An 18034-nucleotide genomic window follows, 5' to 3' on the forward strand; every position below is an offset into this window, starting at 1 on the left:
CTTCTGGCACCTTGTAAGATAAAAAATGGTTAACCAGCCATGCCGTTTCACTCCACTCAGTGCATGGTCACACTAGTCTAATATAGTGGGTTACATTCCCACCATATACTGCCCCTGGTTACCTGGTGGGGAACAGTTCCCTCCTGCCGTTATTTCATATAACCTCATTAAAAGAGCCCCAAAACAAATGTTGCTAAGCAGAGAGACCACCACCTGTTTGGAATCTGGGCCTGTGTTGTGTCCAAGTGCATGCTGCTTTTCCCACAGCAGTCTTTTTAGACGAGGTCAGAGGTCATCGGCACCAAAATGGAGGTGTGAAGGATAGGATGAAGGCCTCATGTGTTTATTTTTTGGTACCTGGATGCAGTGCATCACTTTCCTTCCAAACTGACAGGCACAAATCCTTAAACTCACTAAGCATAGCCTGAGTGTATGGTGATATTTTGACCCAAAGAATGTCTTCTTGGTCATCTTGCATCAACACCTGTGTTGTTTCTTAGGAACTTCCTGTCAATATTTTGGCAACTTGGCACTAGAAAGATGTGAAACTTTCAAATATTAATTTCTCTTTCTAAATCTCTTGCAACAGATGGATAACATATCTGCTTTTGATAGCTGATCCTTTTCATCACCATTAATATTAAAAACCTGAAGTTTGATGACAAGGTACATGTGTAATAAAAGCATAAAATCAGTTCGGTGCATTGATAGATTGCATTTCCATATTCAGTTCTTCAGGATGTGATTATTTTTGTCTCGCCAAAAGTACTATCAACATTTGTGCATCTGCTCCTGGAATAAAGGGAATTAAAGCAGTAGCCTGCTACCATATTCATGATGAAGTGCTTTCTTAGGAAAGACATTTTCCATTTCTCTTGGCTTTCGTTCATTCACTTGACAGAGGTTTAATGTAACACTCCGAAGAGTATGCCAGTTATTATTTAGCCATGGATACTTGGCAAAACAACTTTAGTTGATGTTTCACAAGTAACTGAGTAGCACAAAGTAGCTGTCTGCTGTTTTCCGTAGGATTTCCAAATGGAAGCGGTGAGTTAATTGGTTGCTATCTGTTTTTTTTCCCCTCACCAATGGGGTTTCCCAATCCCAAGATTCATATATAACATTTCTGCCTAAAATTTGGAAGAAGTATCCAAAAAATACACTGAAATATTGGATGATGCTGTGAATGAAAGGACATTTGTTGTTCGTTTTATTCAAGGTCGCCTGTTATTGTGGACCCACAGCATGTGAAGATGAACTTCAGGATATGGAGAATCAGCCTCCCAGTTGTGACCCCCAACATTTTTGTAGTGTGTGATCACCCAGACATAACATATTGCTTTTTCCTAACAGACAGTGTTCATACATTGGGTTGGTTAAAAGTTCAGTGAAGATTCATTCTTTTTAAAGTGGGCATGAATTTGACCTTTAGATAAATCACATTTAAGCAAGAATGAACTTCAATGATCACAAGATTGTTAAAGACACTGGTCTTAAATCAATAGCCACCTGCTATATTTTAATTTTTACTGGTGATTAACTCCTAAAGATGATTTATTTTATTTTATTGCAATAGTACAAAACATCAATTTCCCAAAAAAAATCCATCAAAAATGTAAAAAAAAAAATCATTTACTTAAGTCTTAACATAATCCTTAATATCCAGGGAAATTTTACTCCAGAATTTTTTTCTTAAGATGTTTACATAAATAGTAAAATACTGATAATTTGCAGTGAAAGTGCACTTTTTTGTGTTGCAGATTTAGCCAGAATCAAATAAGTAGCAAAGTTAAAAGCCTAAACAAAGCCGTTTCAGTAGCATATGTGCAGATGTTAACAAGACAGTTCATAACAACATCCCTGATCTTCATATATCCCTGATCTGATTCAGTGCCAGCTCTAAATAATCTCATTTTTACAGAGGAGTAGGCTAACAGGTGAAAACAAAATGTCAATGATTTACAGGGTGTGTAAAAGGCAATAAAACACGCGCTGCTCTGCGCCGCTCCACCCACTCCACCATCCAGACCTGCTGCAGCTGGAAGAAGGCTGGAAACTGATAAAAATCACATGGACAGATGATTTCATGCTCCTTAGCTGTTTTGCTTTTCACTTGACCTTCTTACAGATCAAATGCTGACTGTCTCTCTGCTAGTTGCTGGCATTTGGGTATCATCAGCTCCTCACACCAGCATCATATTAATCAAAAGGTCATTGATTTTCTACACTCCTTAGTGAACTTTTCATACCGAGTGACAAAACTTAAATGAAAATTTGTGAAAATTTAAACCTGTCTCCTTTCTTGTTTAAGCCAATCAGGTTACTTAGGAGTTAAACTTAATGTGACACATTGGTGCTTTTTTTCATGCAGTAAACACCAGTTAGAATTTATACATTTTCCAGTTTGCATGTCTTTCTTTTTGTCCACAGAGACCAAAAACCTCTTTATAATCATCTATGCTTTGTCTGTTCATAAATCACAGGGATTTGAGTCTTTTGAGGGAACTTTTAAAAAGAAAGTTCAGCGGATGAACAGGTTTCAGGTTTCCCATTCGTACAGTTACTCATCTATTTATTACATGCTCTCATACACTCAAAGTGTGCAGAAGCAAATAAGGCCTTTCTTCAAACTTCCATAGAACTTCATTCCTCGCAATGAATTGGTCTATTATTTTTATTATTATTATTTTAAATGAAGGAGATAATTTTACCACTATATTTAGCTTTTAATGTCAAACATATTGCAGTTTTCTGTCAGTTTGTGTAAATGTCTACATGACATTGCATTGATTTGTAAACATTTCTTCAAATGCATTCTACTGAATACATCACAGTTATGACAGCATGAAGGCTTGAAATGATGTATTACCTTCCACACGTTAAAATGGTGATTTCATGTGGCTCCCGACCATCTACTGACATTTTCAAGAAGTTTGGAAGCTAAAATAAGTAGCCTGTTTTACATTTTCTCTATATGGTGCGCAGTCAACTGATGAAAATGTATACCATATAATAGAAACCCTCTCAAATTTAGAGTTTAATAAGCTGGACAGAGCTGAAAAACACATATTGGTGTTTCTATGGACACCGAGAATTTAAACTAAAATTGATTCATTTATTTTTATTGTATATATATATATATATATATATATATATAGATATATATATATATATATATATATATATATATATATATAGCTTGTATGGAAATTATACACTTTATTAGTGCCAAATCAGTTTGTTTGTTGTGCTCTAAATTATAGTACAAATTTCTGAATGTATGATTATTTACCTCCATGTTTTAAAAATTAGGCATTCAATATTTTAAATATGGATTTATAGTTCAAATTTGATAGTCTAGGTCTTGTACAAGGGTAAGACATTAAAATCTAAAATACATAATAGGCCTGTGAAAAATATTTGAAAAATTATGAATGCATGAAAAATCATGTTTTCGAAACCATTTTAATGGACTATGCTATATATATTTTTTCTAACATTTTTTTCTTATTAAGTTTAGTTAGTTTTAATTTGAATCAACATCAAGGAAACACCCATGTGCCCTCAACATTCTGGCTGTGGACAGAGAATATTTCAATGGGCATCTCTTTAATTAAATAACACATATTCATATGCAAAGGTTGGAAGGCACATGCTGGCAGTGGTGACAGTCTGTCATTCATTTTTGCTCTCTGTGTTTAATTAATGGCAGCTGAGGGTGACTCTAAACCAGTTTGCCCCATCACCCCATAACAGAGACCTGATGCTGGACAAGCCATGCCAGACAAAGAGCAGCGCTGCCATTTTTTTTTTTTTCTTTTCTATTTGAAATGTCAAATGTAATGAAATCTGGTGGATGAATTTGCCACTAGTAACATGAAGGCAGGAAATGACATAATTGCAGCCCATCACAGACACACATCACCAGTACAGAGAGTGCAGTATTATATATGGGCAGTGAACCAGATGGCAAATAATATTGTGATTTAATTTTGCTTAGCATGATTTTCAAGTTAAAGTTATTGCATATTCAGTTGTAATGCTTCTGCGAATATATAGGCCTATATTTCTATTAACAAATTATAATTTTTTGTAAAATCCCAGGATGTCTCTCGAAAAGAGTAGTGTAACCACGACATCCTCTCGAAAATAACAGTGTCACCTCTGCATCCCCCCCAAGTTTGCCCATTGGTCTCTGACCATCATGGCCTCCTAAAAATCCCCATATCTACTGATTGGCTTCAACACTCTGTCTCCCTTCACAATGTAAAGTGCTTTGAGTGCCTAGAAAAGCACTATATAAATGTAATGAATTATTATTATTATTATTATTATTATTATTATTATTATTATTATTATTATTATTATTATTATTATTAAGTGCTGATTTGTGAGTATTTGCATGCATATAAAATCCTAAATATTCCATATAGTTAATTAATAAATAGCAGTGCCTAATTTTTATAATTATAATATAAATAATATTTAATCATTTTATTTATTCATATTTAAATATTAGCAAATGATATTTAATATAATTATAATTATTTATTTAAATACTCTTACGTCTTTTACAAAGTTGTATAAAGAAATGAAAAAAAAACCCTAAAATTAGCTCATGTAAATGCATTAAGACACCATTCCAGGGCACTAGTTCCTTAACAATAAAGCAATAAATTCTGTATTATTCTCTGAATAGAGGCACAGATGGTTGAATGAAGAAAGTTTTTTCTTCAGATGTATTGAGGCAGGATTTAGAGGTTGTAGTGATGAAGAACTTGTTTGATAAATGTCTCTGAGTAACAAAGGGGAGTAAGAAGAAACTGATGTGATCAGATATGACGGGCCAGGTGCTTTACCAAACACCAGGCGCCCCCTCTTCCTTCTGACCCTTGCATGTGTAAATCACATTCTTTTCGCTAATACACACACACACACACACACACACACACACACACACACACACACACACACACACACACACATGCTCTCAAGTACTAAAGGCCCCACAGGAGCAAGACACTAATATGGATTTTTAACCACACAGGGCACTTGAAGATTTTGGATGCATCTGTTTCTAACCATTTTGGCTACAGATTATGTGTGTGTGGGTTGTGCAGTGCCTCTAATGGACAGCAGTTCCCCCCTTGAGAGCTCAGATAATGTAGCTCAACCTGTTGGGTCTGTCATACATGTAAATCACTGCAGCAGGTTTCAAAGTGTCTCTCTAAATCTTGTGACGATTTACAACCGAGCTGAAGCATAAAACAACAGCTGGCCACTGACTGAACAACATATTACAGATATGGCAGCAGAGTGAATCCTTTCTGTGTGGCACTTGGAATTTTGAAACATTTCCAGGCACTTGTGTGTCAGATGTGTGGAAGCTGCTTTGAAATGAAGCAATGCCTTTCAGTCAAAGTGGTTAGTGTTTAAAAAAACTTATATCATGCAAATAGAATTTAAGTGCAGTATTTTTGTGGATGTTGCACTGGACAATAATCATCTGACAACTAGAAGAATCTCTAAATGAATTCCTTGGTAACCCTGAATACATCAATAAATTTAAAGGTGAAAAATCATGAAAATCTGACCTTTTCCATGTTTAAGCTCTATAATCAGGTCCCCTGTGCATCTACCAAACCAGAAAATGTGAAAAAGAATAACCCAGTTAATTTTTTTTGGTAAGCCTTTCTCTGTAAGCTTGTGAAAAAAGAGCTGCTCAGATTTCGCTGCCCCATGATGTAAAAAGGAGATCTTATTTTAATATTACCACCCCTTAATCTGCAAGTTTCCATGAACTGCACTGCCAATTCTAATGCCATGGCGAAAGTTCAAGCAAAGCATGCTAACTGTTCTGTCTTTGGCTGCACTGAAGAGCAGAAAACTGTTTAGAGTTCCAGCCTCAGAGGTAACAAGAGAGCAGTGGATTTATTGATTTGATTACTGTATATTATGCTGCTGCTACACAGATCTAATATAAACATGCAATTTCTTTCCCAGCTGTTTACCTGCACAGATATAACTGACGTTTTTTGTAACTCATGTGTTTTTAACATAAACTGTGTGTATTTGACAGTTTAAGCGCAATAAGACTTGAAAGAGAACTTAGTTTAGTACTCATATGCCGTGTAACAACCGCTTTCTGTGTGCGTGCTTTGGATTTGCGCTCAGAAAATCGCATATCAGAAGTTTAAACTAATATGGTTTAAAATGCATGATTTCAGTGTGATAGACATGATAATCAAAACCAAACAGATATGTTTTAGCAGAGTATCTGAGATAGGAGCCCTATTCTGGAAAAGGGGCAGGGAGCAGTAGCTCATTTGCATTTAAAGAGACATGATCAAAAATAGCCTATTTCTGCTTCCACTCAAAATAGGCATTTAAACAAAAAAAATTATATTCAATTCAATACAAGTCATTGCAAAGCAACTTTACAGAAAATTAAGTTTTTACAATATTTAGTAGGAGCTTATCCTACTACAGATCTGATGACTGACAGTTTATGTGCATATGGCAGAAATGTTCGGAAAAAATCAATTAAAGACGTAAACAAACAGGTGATGAACACTATTAACAGCATTTATGCAATCAAACTTAGCATTATCTGAGGTCCTCTGAGGGGTTGGCATCATCTCTTCTCGGGTGTTCTGGATCCAGACTGAAGCTTGTGTAAATCCTAGTTACCATGGGATGTAAATCTTGTGGCAAAACAGAGAAACAAAATAGAGAAATAATTAGCGTAGCTGCTGTTCCAGCCAAGTAAAATTAATTAGTTTAACCCAAGCTAAAGAATAATTATGCTCATTTGGTCAGATATAACTGCAGTCCAAAATTAGGAGATGCATTATTTGAATGCTTGGCCAAAGAGATGTGTTTTTAATCTAGATTTAAACAGAGGAAGTGTGTCCAAATCCCGAACATTATCAGGAAGGCTATTCCTGAGTTTGGGATCCAAATGCGAAAAAGCTCTACCTACTTTACTTTGGACTTTGCTATCCTAGGTACTACCAAAAGTCCAGAGTTTTGTGACCTTAGCGGGCAGAATGGATTGTAGCGTGGTAGAAGACTTAGGTATGCAGGAGCTAAACCATTAAGGGCCTTATAAGTAAGTAATAATATTTTGTAACTGATATGGAACTTAATACGTAGCCAGTGCAGAGACTGTAAAATTGGGGTAATATGATCATATTTTCTTGACCTGGTAAGGACTCTATCCGCTGCATTTTGGACTACCTGTAGCTTGTTTATTGAAGAAGCAGGACAACCACCTAGCAGTGCATTACAATAGTCCAGTCTAGAGGTCATGAATGTATGTACTTTGCTTTTCTGCATCAAAACTTTTCTGCAACGGGTAACATGTTTCCATGGCTTGGCAATGTTTCTAATATGGAAGAATGCTGTTTTTGTAACATAGGAAATATGATTTTCAAAAGACAAGTTGCTGTCTAATATAACACCCAGGTTTTTGACTGTAGAGGAAGTTACAGTACATCTGTTGCAAATTGTAATCTATGAGATTCTGTGTAATGTTTTTGGTGCAATAAGTAATATCTCTGTCTTATCTGAATTTGATAGGAGAAAATTATTGGTCATCCAATCTTTTACATTTTTAACACACTCTGTTAGCTTAGATAATTTAGAAGTTTCACCTGGTCTTGTTGAGATATATAGTTGAGTATCATCAGCATAACAGTGAAACTAATCCCGTATTTTCTAATAATATTTCCAAGGGGCAACGTGTATTCTGAAAATAGCATAGGACCTAGGACAGATCCTTGTGGGACTCCATATTTTACTGATGATAAATGAGATGACTCCACATTTAAATAAACAAAGGACAGGTAGGATCTAAAACCATCTTAAAGCCTGCCCTTGAATACCTGTATGGTTTTGTAATTGATCTATGAGTATGTCATGATTTATGGTGTCGAACGCAGCACTAAGGTCAAGCAAAACTAGCAATGATATAATAAATGATCTGTGGGGTATTTTTGATCTGAAACTTCAAAGACCCATTCTGGGGACACCTGAGACTTGTATTACAAATTGTAAAAAAGGGGCATAAAAGGTCTCCTTTAATTTATTTAGTTATTTGCTTCCAATGATCATACAAGCTATATAATGGTGATAAATCAGGGTTGTGAGTTTAGTAACTCCCCATTTTCTATGTTAAAACATCTTTGGACTGCTTTTTTGATAGCAGAATTGATTTTTCACCATTTGAATTGTATTGCAACTATTGCAACTGTTCTGTCTTTGGCTGCACTGAAGAGCAGAAAACTGTTTAGTGTTCCAGCCTCAGAGGTAACAAGAGAGCAGTGGATTTATTGATTTGATTACTGTATATTATGCTGCTGCTACACAGATCTAATATAAACATCTAATAATTTCTTTCCCAGCTGTTTACCTGCACAGATATAACTGACGTTTTTTGTAACTCATGTGTTTTTAACATAAACTGTGTGTATTTGACAGTTTAAGCGCAATAAGACTTGAAAGAGAACTTAGTTTTAGAAAAAATGTCTGAGTATTTTACAGTTTAAGCGCAATAAGACTTTAAAATGCATGATTTCAGTGTAACACACATCACAAGATAAAAAAAAACATGGTTTAAAATGCATGATTTCAGTGTGATATACAGTACATGATAATCAAAACCAAACAGATATGTTTTAGCAGAGTATCTGAGATAGGAGCCCTATTCTGGAAAAGGGGCAGGGAGCAGTAGCTCATTTGCATTTAAAGAGACATGATCAAAAATAGCCTATTTCTGCTTCCACTCAAAATAGGCATTTAAAAATATATATATATTCAATTCAATACAAGTCATTGCAAAGCAACTTTACAGAAAATTAAGTTTCTACAATATTTAGTAGGAGCTTATCAGTGATGACTGTCAGTTTATGTGCATATGGCAGAAATGTTCGGAAAAATCAATTAAAGACGTAAACAAACAGATGATGAACACTATTAACAGCATTTATGCAATCAAACTTAGCATTATCTGAGGTCCTCTGAGGGGTTGGCATCATCTCTTCTCGGGTGTTCTGGATCCAGACTGAAGCTTGTGTAAATCCTAGTTACCATGGGATGTAAATCCCGTGGCAAAACAGAGAAACAAATAGAGAAATAATTAGCGTAGCTGCTGTTCCAGCCAAGTAAAATTAATTAGTTTAACCCAAGCTAAAGAATAATTATGCTCATTTGGTCAGATATAACTGCAGTCCAAAATTATGAGATGCATTATCTGAATGCTTGGTCAAAGAGATGTGTTTTTAATCTAGATTTAAACAGAGGAAGTGTGTCTGAACCCCGAACATTATCAGGAAGGCTATTCCAGAGTTTGGGAGCCAAATGCAAAAAAGCTCTACCTCCTTTAGTGGACTTTGCTATCCTAGGTACTACCAAAAGTCCAGCATTTTGTGACCTTAGCGGGCAGAATGGATTGTAGCGTGGTAGAAGACTTAGGTATGCAGGAGCTAAACCATTAAGGGCCTTATAAGTAAGTAATAATATATTTTGTAACTGATATGGAACTTAATACGTAGCCAGTGCAGAGACTGTAAAATTGGGGTAATATGATCATATTTTGTGTTGACCTGGTAAGGACTCTAGCCGCTGCATTTTGGACTACCTGTAGCTTGTTTATTGAAGATGCAGGACAACCACCTAGCAGTGCATTACAATAGTCCAGTCTAGAGGTCATGAATGTATGTACTTGCTTTTCTGCATCACAACTTTTCTGCAACGGGTAACATGTTTCGTAGCTTGGCAATGTTTCTAATATGGAAGAATGCTGTTTTTGTAACATGGGAAATATGATTTTCAAAAGACAAGTTGCTGTCTAATATAACACCCAGGTTTTTGACTGTAGAGGAAGTTACAGTACATCTGTTGCAAATTGTAATCTATGAGATTCTGTGTAATGTTTTGGTGCAATAAGTAATATCTCTGTCTTATCTGAATTTGATAGGAGAAAATTATTGGTCATCCAATCTTTTACATTTTTAACACACTCTGTTAGCTTAGATAATTTAGAAGTTTCATCTGGTCTTGTTGAGATAGTTGAGTATCATCAGCATAACAGTGAAACTAATCCCGTATTTTCTAATAATATTTCCAAGGGGCAACGTGTATACTGAAAATAGCATAGGACCTAGGACAGATCCTTGTGGGACTGCATATTTTACTGATGATAAATGAGATGACTCCACATTTAAATAAACAAAGGACAGGTAGGATCTAAACCATCTTAAAGCCTGCCCTTGAATACCTGTATAGTTTTGTAATTGATCTATGAGTATGTCATGATTTATGGTGTCGAACGCAGCACTAAGGTCAAGCAAAACTAGCAATGATATAATAAATGATCTGTGGGGTATTTTTTGATCTGAAACTTCAAAGACCCATTCTGGGGACACCTGAGACTTGTATTACAAATTTGTAAAAAAGAGGCATAAAAGGTCTCCTTTAATTTATTTAGTTATTTGCTTCCAATGATCATACAAGCTATATAATGGTGATAAATCAGGGTTGTGAGTTTAGTAACTCCCCATTTTCTATGTTAAAACATCTTTGGACTGCTTTTTTGATAGCAGAATTGATTTTTCACCATTGGAATTGTATTGCAACTATTGCATTTAATAATCACTAGTTAGTAGCCATGGACTTAAAAGAGAAAGCAGACTGAGATAATATGCTGTTTGAGACAATGCCAATGAAACAATTCAACTAAATAATGTACATCTGTTTCTGTATATTTTTTCAATTTCTTCCTTCATCTGTCACTACATTCACCTTTCTATCCTGAAATCAATTAATTAACCTTCAAATTAAATATGAACAACCTTTCATGCTCATACTTTTTGCAGTACAAATCAGTGTGATTGCTTGGCCTTGGCCTAAAAAACAAAGTTATTTCTTCACAGTTTATCTTTAGGCAAACATCACGTTTAGGATCAAGAAGCTGCATTCACTTCTGACATTTCTCTATGTTTCTCTGTAAAGTTAATGTTTTATGCCTCTTTCTGTTTGTGAATTCATATGAATATCAAAACCACATATAGCTGATTTCTTGTAATCACATCTGAACTCCGGTCTTGTGTCCTCAGTCCTCAAGTCTTGTGAAACTTTTGATTATTTCTCTAAGTTAAAAAGGAAAAAAGTGGGAACATACCAAGAAAAACAGCTGTGTTATGGATATGTTTATTAATGAATGACTGATATTCACATTGTCATGCATCAAGATATATTCAGGAAATACTTAACATTATAATCTCTCTTTTTTCATATTTAAACAACAGATCTCTCTACCAATATTTTGATACTGTGTTTTCACAGGTGCACTAAGTATTCCCTTTTGTCCTCAAGCAGCTTAGTGAAAATGTGTTTGACTGTGTGTGTGGTTAAACGTTACATGTGTTTCAGTAAAATATCACTATTATTGATTAGATTGGGATGTGAGAATGTCAGGTCAGAAGCATGGAATTCTTGGCATATTCTCTGCAGACATAAATAGTATGTATATGAGCAATGATCTTTAGTGCAATGCCATAATGTTTGAGACCAAATACTGTAAGACCAAACACAGCACGTGATCTCACAAACTGTGCTACCCCGACATATTCTACCACCTCACATTAAAAAAGTTCCCATTAAAACACAAGGAGGTAGTACAATTCGACAACGAAAAATTCTACTGGTAAAATTATGGTTTATTAACGTCTACACCTACCACAACCCTAAACCGTAATGCAAATACAGTAATTATGTGTTATATTCGCGGTTGAAGCTACATGTAGAAGGGATACAGCTACAGGAAACCAATAATAAAAGTTTTATAAAAATAATAAAAAATCATAGAAGGGTACATTGGTATGATGTAAGCAAAACATCTACAACAAATAAAACTGAGAATGGGTGTGTTAGATTTAAAGTGTACGAATAATCAAACATTGACAATAATCAGTCGTATTGGCTGCACAGAGGGGCCCCCAAATAAAATTCTGCTTAGGGCCCCATAAAGGCTTGGGCCAGCCCTGTGTGGAGGTCAGGGGTGATCTGACAATCTTTACACCAGAAAACATTAAAGTCAAGCTTATTTCCTCCTTTTTAAAACACACCCTAAAAAGCTTTTCACACTTTTCAGATCATAAGAATCAAGTGATCATCACTCAAATTGCAATAAGATTTAAAATACAGAGCATGGAAGTTTCTATGACTATACAAAGCATATAAATATTTAAAGAGGCAAGTGCTGTTCCATTTCTGATTGGTGCCTTTTTGCTAAACAACTAGCCGTTGCATTTTACGTCACACCAGCCATTAACACAGAATGCGTTTTGCATTTAAAAATGTGAGGAACAGAATGGTAAAAAAGTTTTTACTCGATTATGCTCATGTGTCTTTGATGATTACATAGAAAAGCAGCAGAGTGGAATTCAAATCGCGTTCTATGAGCAGCCTCTAAAAATAACACTGCATCGTTTCACATTGTGCATCCTTGGCTTCACAATCTGCAATGTTTCATAACCCAGAATACAAATGATGCTAACCTTTTAATTTAGAAACGCTGCAATCCATAGCTAAAAGTGCACAATAACGACATACACAATAAAACACTATTTCCGTATTCTTTTCGTTTCATATCTATTGAAATAATAATTTGTGAAATTATGTACTACTTATTTTTGCAAGAATGCAAGATACATCAGTGTGTGCTTGACAAGGTTTGGCTTACTTCTTGTTAGTCTATTGAATAACTTTGATCATGCATTTAAATTAATTATTTATAAATTCACATTATTTGCAGCTGTCTCACTGGCCTGCGTCAAACCGAGCAGGCCAAAAAAGCTAAATTGGCAGCACTTTGTCTTCTCTTTATTACTTTTTAATATTTTTTCTGTGAACATTATCATAAAGAAACATTATTTTAGACATTAATACACCAAAACCCACTTTAGTCATCACAAAATGTATCTTTTTGGCAAAGGAACAGTTTATTAGAGTGAGTAAGACTTACACTTTCCAGATATTCTCTGAATACCTTTTAAATGATGTTGCTAGGTGACGCTGTCTCCGTCTGCTTACATGTGCACTTGCAGTATTGGACCTAATACATCAAACATCGATCTGGCTGTTGATTACATATGGGTTTACTTTCAGGTGAGAACTCACAGGACACCTGATTCTGTATGAGAAATCTGCATCTAAGCCTGTGTTACAGTATCTGTCCAACATGAGAAAACACAGGTACAGTGCAATGGTATAATGTCATATTGCATGCTCTTTCCTGAAACTAATCTTGATCTAATAAAAAGTGTGTGGAGCTCTTTTCCCCATTTGGCTCCTAATACTTTATTTTTACCAGTTTTAATCAGTTCATTTCTTTCAGTGATTGACTCATGATTTTGTGATAGTGTGTTGAAAGAATACTGAGATTACTGCCTAAGCCAGTGTTGGAGCCTTTTGTGCTTTGCTTGGATTTAATGCTGACATTTTACTGGCTGTTACAGCAGCGGCAGAAAATCAGATTCAACATATTTCTGTACCAGAATGGATTATGTCCAGATATCACTGTGGAGCTCATGATGGTTAAGACTGATATTTAAAACAGTTGCAGTTGAGACTTATTGGATACGTATGCAACAGAAGGCAGTTAGTCTGTTGCTATGCATTCCTCTTTCTGAAAGCTCACAGCATGCGACTAGATAAAGATTCTATTTGATATCTAAAGGTAGAGCGCTGATGTGTGTGGCCTGCAGATTCGAGTCCTCACGTCGGGGCGGGGATCCAGGACATCTGCTGAAGCTGACTAGTTCTGGGAGGTCAAAGTGAGTGTTTGTCATATAATGTAATGACAGTGGCAAAATGTGATCAGGGCTGTTGCTTGAATTTGCAGTTAAAGCGCAGTGTAAAGATGTATTTAGCAGGCCTGCTTTCTTATAAGGCCTGGGACAATAGTCCCAGTTGTACAGCCCTATATACATCTCCTATCAAACTAGTATATGCCATCATCTTTTTGTGCCTTATCTTTTGTTTACTTTAGTTCCCCAGCCCAAAAATTCAAGGAAATTTTGTGCTCCTTCTTTCTCACACATATGCAGATGACCTAATGCAGGCAACGGGGACTTTCCAGCATAGCTGCACAGATGATGCAAACTATTGGAATGTGCTATGTGGACCTGATAGCAAAACCTGTTATCAGCAACAATCAATGCAATATCACACATGGGCAAAATGAAGGTTAAATGGGGCTACATTTTATTCAATAAATGGGAGAGATAATGGTTCAAAACATGTCATATGCATGTGTGTGTGTTTGTATGTAATTGGCATTTTTATCAGGCTTCTATGTGTAGGTTCAATAATTTCACTTTAATGGCAATAAATATGTTATTTTTATTGCTATAAAGTGAAATAACTGAACATAAACATAGGAGCCTGATGAAAATGCAGATTTTAGAAAAAAAAAATGTAAACGGCACCTAAACTTTTGCATCTGAACTCTTCATATATATATATATGTGTGTGTGTGTGTGTGTGTGTGTGTGTGTGTGTGTGTGTGTGAAGAGTTCAGATGCAAAAGGTTAATTGCTGTATATGTGAATTAATTGTGAGGTAGTGAGCTAATTACATACAATGACAAACATTTAATCTAATATCTAAGATGTTATTAAAATAATAACATTTAATTTAGGCTATTTTTGAGTCAAGACTTGATTTTTAATCAAATTATATTCAAATCAATAGTGTTAAATCAAAAGTGGATGAATAAAAAGAGGGATAAAAAGTCAAGTTAAACTTATAAATAAATAAATTAGAAAAAAATAATGAAGAAAAATAATGGCATATGCTTACATATAATAAGCCAACCCCTCTATTTTTTGATTCCTTATAATAAATGAGTGCAGATGAATGAGTACATACAGTACAATAGGTGGCGATATAAGCTTCCGTTGGTTCTCAGACTTTGAAACCTGAAGAAGAAGAAACAGTAGGAAGCGTTTCGCTCCTTGGGTTTAATGATACCTGCCTTGGGAAGATTACCGGTAAATGTCAATAAATCTCTTCTTACAAGCTTTCTCCGCTCACAAACACTCAAAAGAATATCGTCTGCCGGTAAGAATGCAATGAAGGCATTCAAATGTCACAGCCGTGTTAAAGCTTTGAACCTTGTGTTTAAAGTCGTAGTTAGATTTAATGAATGGGCATTATACGGATTTAACCTTACTAGTGATTATATTGAAGACCTTCACAATTTAGACATGTCAATAAGAAATTATCCGGTGACAAGCTTTGATTCTAGATTCTCGAAAATTGTCAGTGATGCTTGAATGTAAATTACTTGTACTTTGCTCTATTCTATTCTATTCTATTCTATTCTATTCTATTCTATTCTATTCTGTTCTGTTCTGTTCTGTTCTGTTCTGTTCTGTTCTGTTCTGTTGTTTCTGTGTGTTGGGCCTGAACTGAATGATCTGAACAAAGGACTTAACAAGATAACAGACTCTAAACTCCAATGTTCAGTGTGTTGCAAGCTGTCATTTTGGCATTACGTGTCAGAGGTTGACTTTCATCACACAGCAGTTTTGCTGTCTTTTTGAGAACTGATTGCAGGGATTCTGGGACAGAGTTCTGCAGCTTGTGACTATAATCAATAAAGGCTGATTCAACAATTTATTTATTTATTTGCTGTGTTTTACTGTGCATTTAATCAGTAACTTGTCGTTGCAGTCTTAATTATTAGATTTATCCTTTTTCTGATTAAGAAAATTGCTTTAATACATCATTTTTTTCATACGATATATTACTTTAATACCTTCCCTTTTGACATTTATCTCTTATTGGTTAGTTGTATTGTGGTAGGTTTTATATAATATAATCAGTCGCTTTTGTCTGGTTTCTTTATTTAGGCCCAGAACTGTGTGGAGCTGATCCGGTTGATGTGATGTGCAGTCCAGGATCGGGGGGGCCTGGAGAGGACGCCTCTGTAGAGTATGTGTACTGCAGCGGGGCAATCACAGAGCTGCTTAAATATGGACCAACAGACCTGCATGCTGCCAGCAAAAGCCCCAATCCTCCCAAAATGCTCATCCTTGTCATTCCAGGTAAGATGGGCTAAGAAGTCCAAATATACAATATTGTCTTATAGTTAGTTTTCAGTATATATATTTAGCTAATGTAAATTAGGAAAAAAGACAAGTTCAGACATTCCTTTATATTTTAATATACTGTTTGTATATTAAAATAGAATTTTGAATGTATTCTAAAATAAGTAATATTTCTGAATCACTAGCTCATTTGATTAGTTCAAAAATTTGGATCCATTCAGTAACAAACAGTGCTGTGTGTAGCTCAGACAGGCATAACAGTTCTTCTGTGGCTTGGTTTAGATCTATTTTCGTTGGTGAAATTGAACAAAACAGGCTCTAAAATGTAACACAATATTAACCTCTTTTTTTATTGAACTGTTGAATAAAATCAATATAATATTTGCACTTGCTCGTGTGATATTGCTAAATGGTATCACATGATTTAAGAGAAAACTCCACAGGGGCATTTTTTGCCCTCATATCTTGAATTTTAGGATTATAGAAAGGCTACATTGTGCAGTGAGACATCCTGCATCATTTTCGTGAGGAACAGGTCTAGCTCTAGGCCTAATTTTAACACTTTTTTCCATAATTAATCTCGCCCAAATTAACCTGTTAAATTGTCAGCCCTAATTATAATATATTTTAAAAATAGTGTTTTGTATGATATCTTATATTTTTATATTATATTACAAATTGTATTTTATTCCTTTTAGCTCCCCTTAATTAATACATGCTAGTCCAGGACTTGTATTTCTCACTCAACATTTCAACTCAATGATTCAACAATGCCAAAAATTCATGTAAAAAATACATATTCGGCCCTCAAAGTTTTTAATATATATTGCACACTGACATATATTATATCATATTATTTATATTTGAGACAGTCCAAAATATCCAACTTGGGTATTGCTATGTACACTGCCTGTTTTATTTTTTATTTTGCAGTTTCTATATATATTGTTTTTGAAAGTTACATTTTGAATGTCAGGCATGAACTTTAAATCTTTTTAAGTTTTGCTCAGCTTCAAAGCCTATGACTTCACTTCCATAATTAAGACCAAGCACCAAATAAACCTGTCTTGAGACGAAATGCATATCGTAGACTGAGCTATGTTAGGTTTTGGTTTCCAAGGCATAAATAAACATAACTATTGGAACCAGCCAAATTTGTGTAGCAGTGATTGGTACACAGGTGGGTGAGTGCGTCACAGCTATCTGAAGCATCGGACATAACACAGTCCAACAGATGCAGGGGATATGAGGAAAAGTTCAGCGCAGTCGGGAGTCTACCTTTTTTACACTTGGCCCTGGGTCAAGAGGAAAACCCCAGTGGAAAATAGCTCTACGGGCCACCATTCTTCCCCTGACAGCAGCTGCTAGCACATTGACTTCATGGAAAAGCCGTGTAGCTCAGGAGCAGATGTTAAGCACTAAAAATATTGGTTCAGATTATTACACCTAGTCAGAAGAACTATGTTTGTGAACAAATCAGGTCTGTTTTGTGAGCCAAATTGACCAATTCATCTAAAAACTCTGCCTCCAAAGAACAACCTGTTCATCAATATGAATCTGTTGGCGTAACAAGTTATACAAGTTATATGGACCAATTTTATACCGATTTTATGATGCTTTTCTTGAAGATTGAATGGTCTAGTCCCATTCATTGCTGTTTATGAATGTTCATAACAAAGACAGCTTAGTTTTGCTGAAAGCCATCATGTCCAGGCAGTCGTCATGTGTTCATGATTCATTGAATTACTGCATAACACGTTTTTTTATAGTTGTCTTCTTAAAGCAGTTTAGCTGTCAGTGAAGCCTCTTGTCACCAAATTTCATACTTACGAAATCTCGTCTCCCAGTTCCTCTTTGTTTATCCATCTCCAAAAATAGAAAGGTGACAAAGTCTCTTTATTCTCATTTTTGAATGA

General features: G+C 35.3%; 1 protein-coding gene across 1 annotated transcript in view; it reads left to right on the forward strand.

Annotated features, from left to right (window-relative positions):
• The first annotated feature begins 14969 nt into the window (after positions 1 to 14969).
• ldah (lipid droplet associated hydrolase) overlaps positions 14970 to 18034 on the forward strand; it is a 38269-nt gene continuing 35204 nt past the window's right edge. Inside the window, exons 1-2 of the mRNA XM_042742487.1 lie at positions 14970 to 15126; positions 15921 to 16115. Coding sequence (XP_042598421.1) covers positions 15030 to 15126; positions 15921 to 16115 — 292 coding nt within the window. The 5' untranslated portion in view covers positions 14970 to 15029. The remainder of the gene's footprint in view (positions 15127 to 15920; positions 16116 to 18034) is intronic.

This window comes from Cyprinus carpio, chromosome B17 (genome assembly GCF_018340385.1).
Source record: "Cyprinus carpio isolate SPL01 chromosome B17, ASM1834038v1, whole genome shotgun sequence".
NCBI lineage: Eukaryota > Metazoa > Chordata > Actinopteri > Cypriniformes > Cyprinidae > Cyprinus > Cyprinus carpio.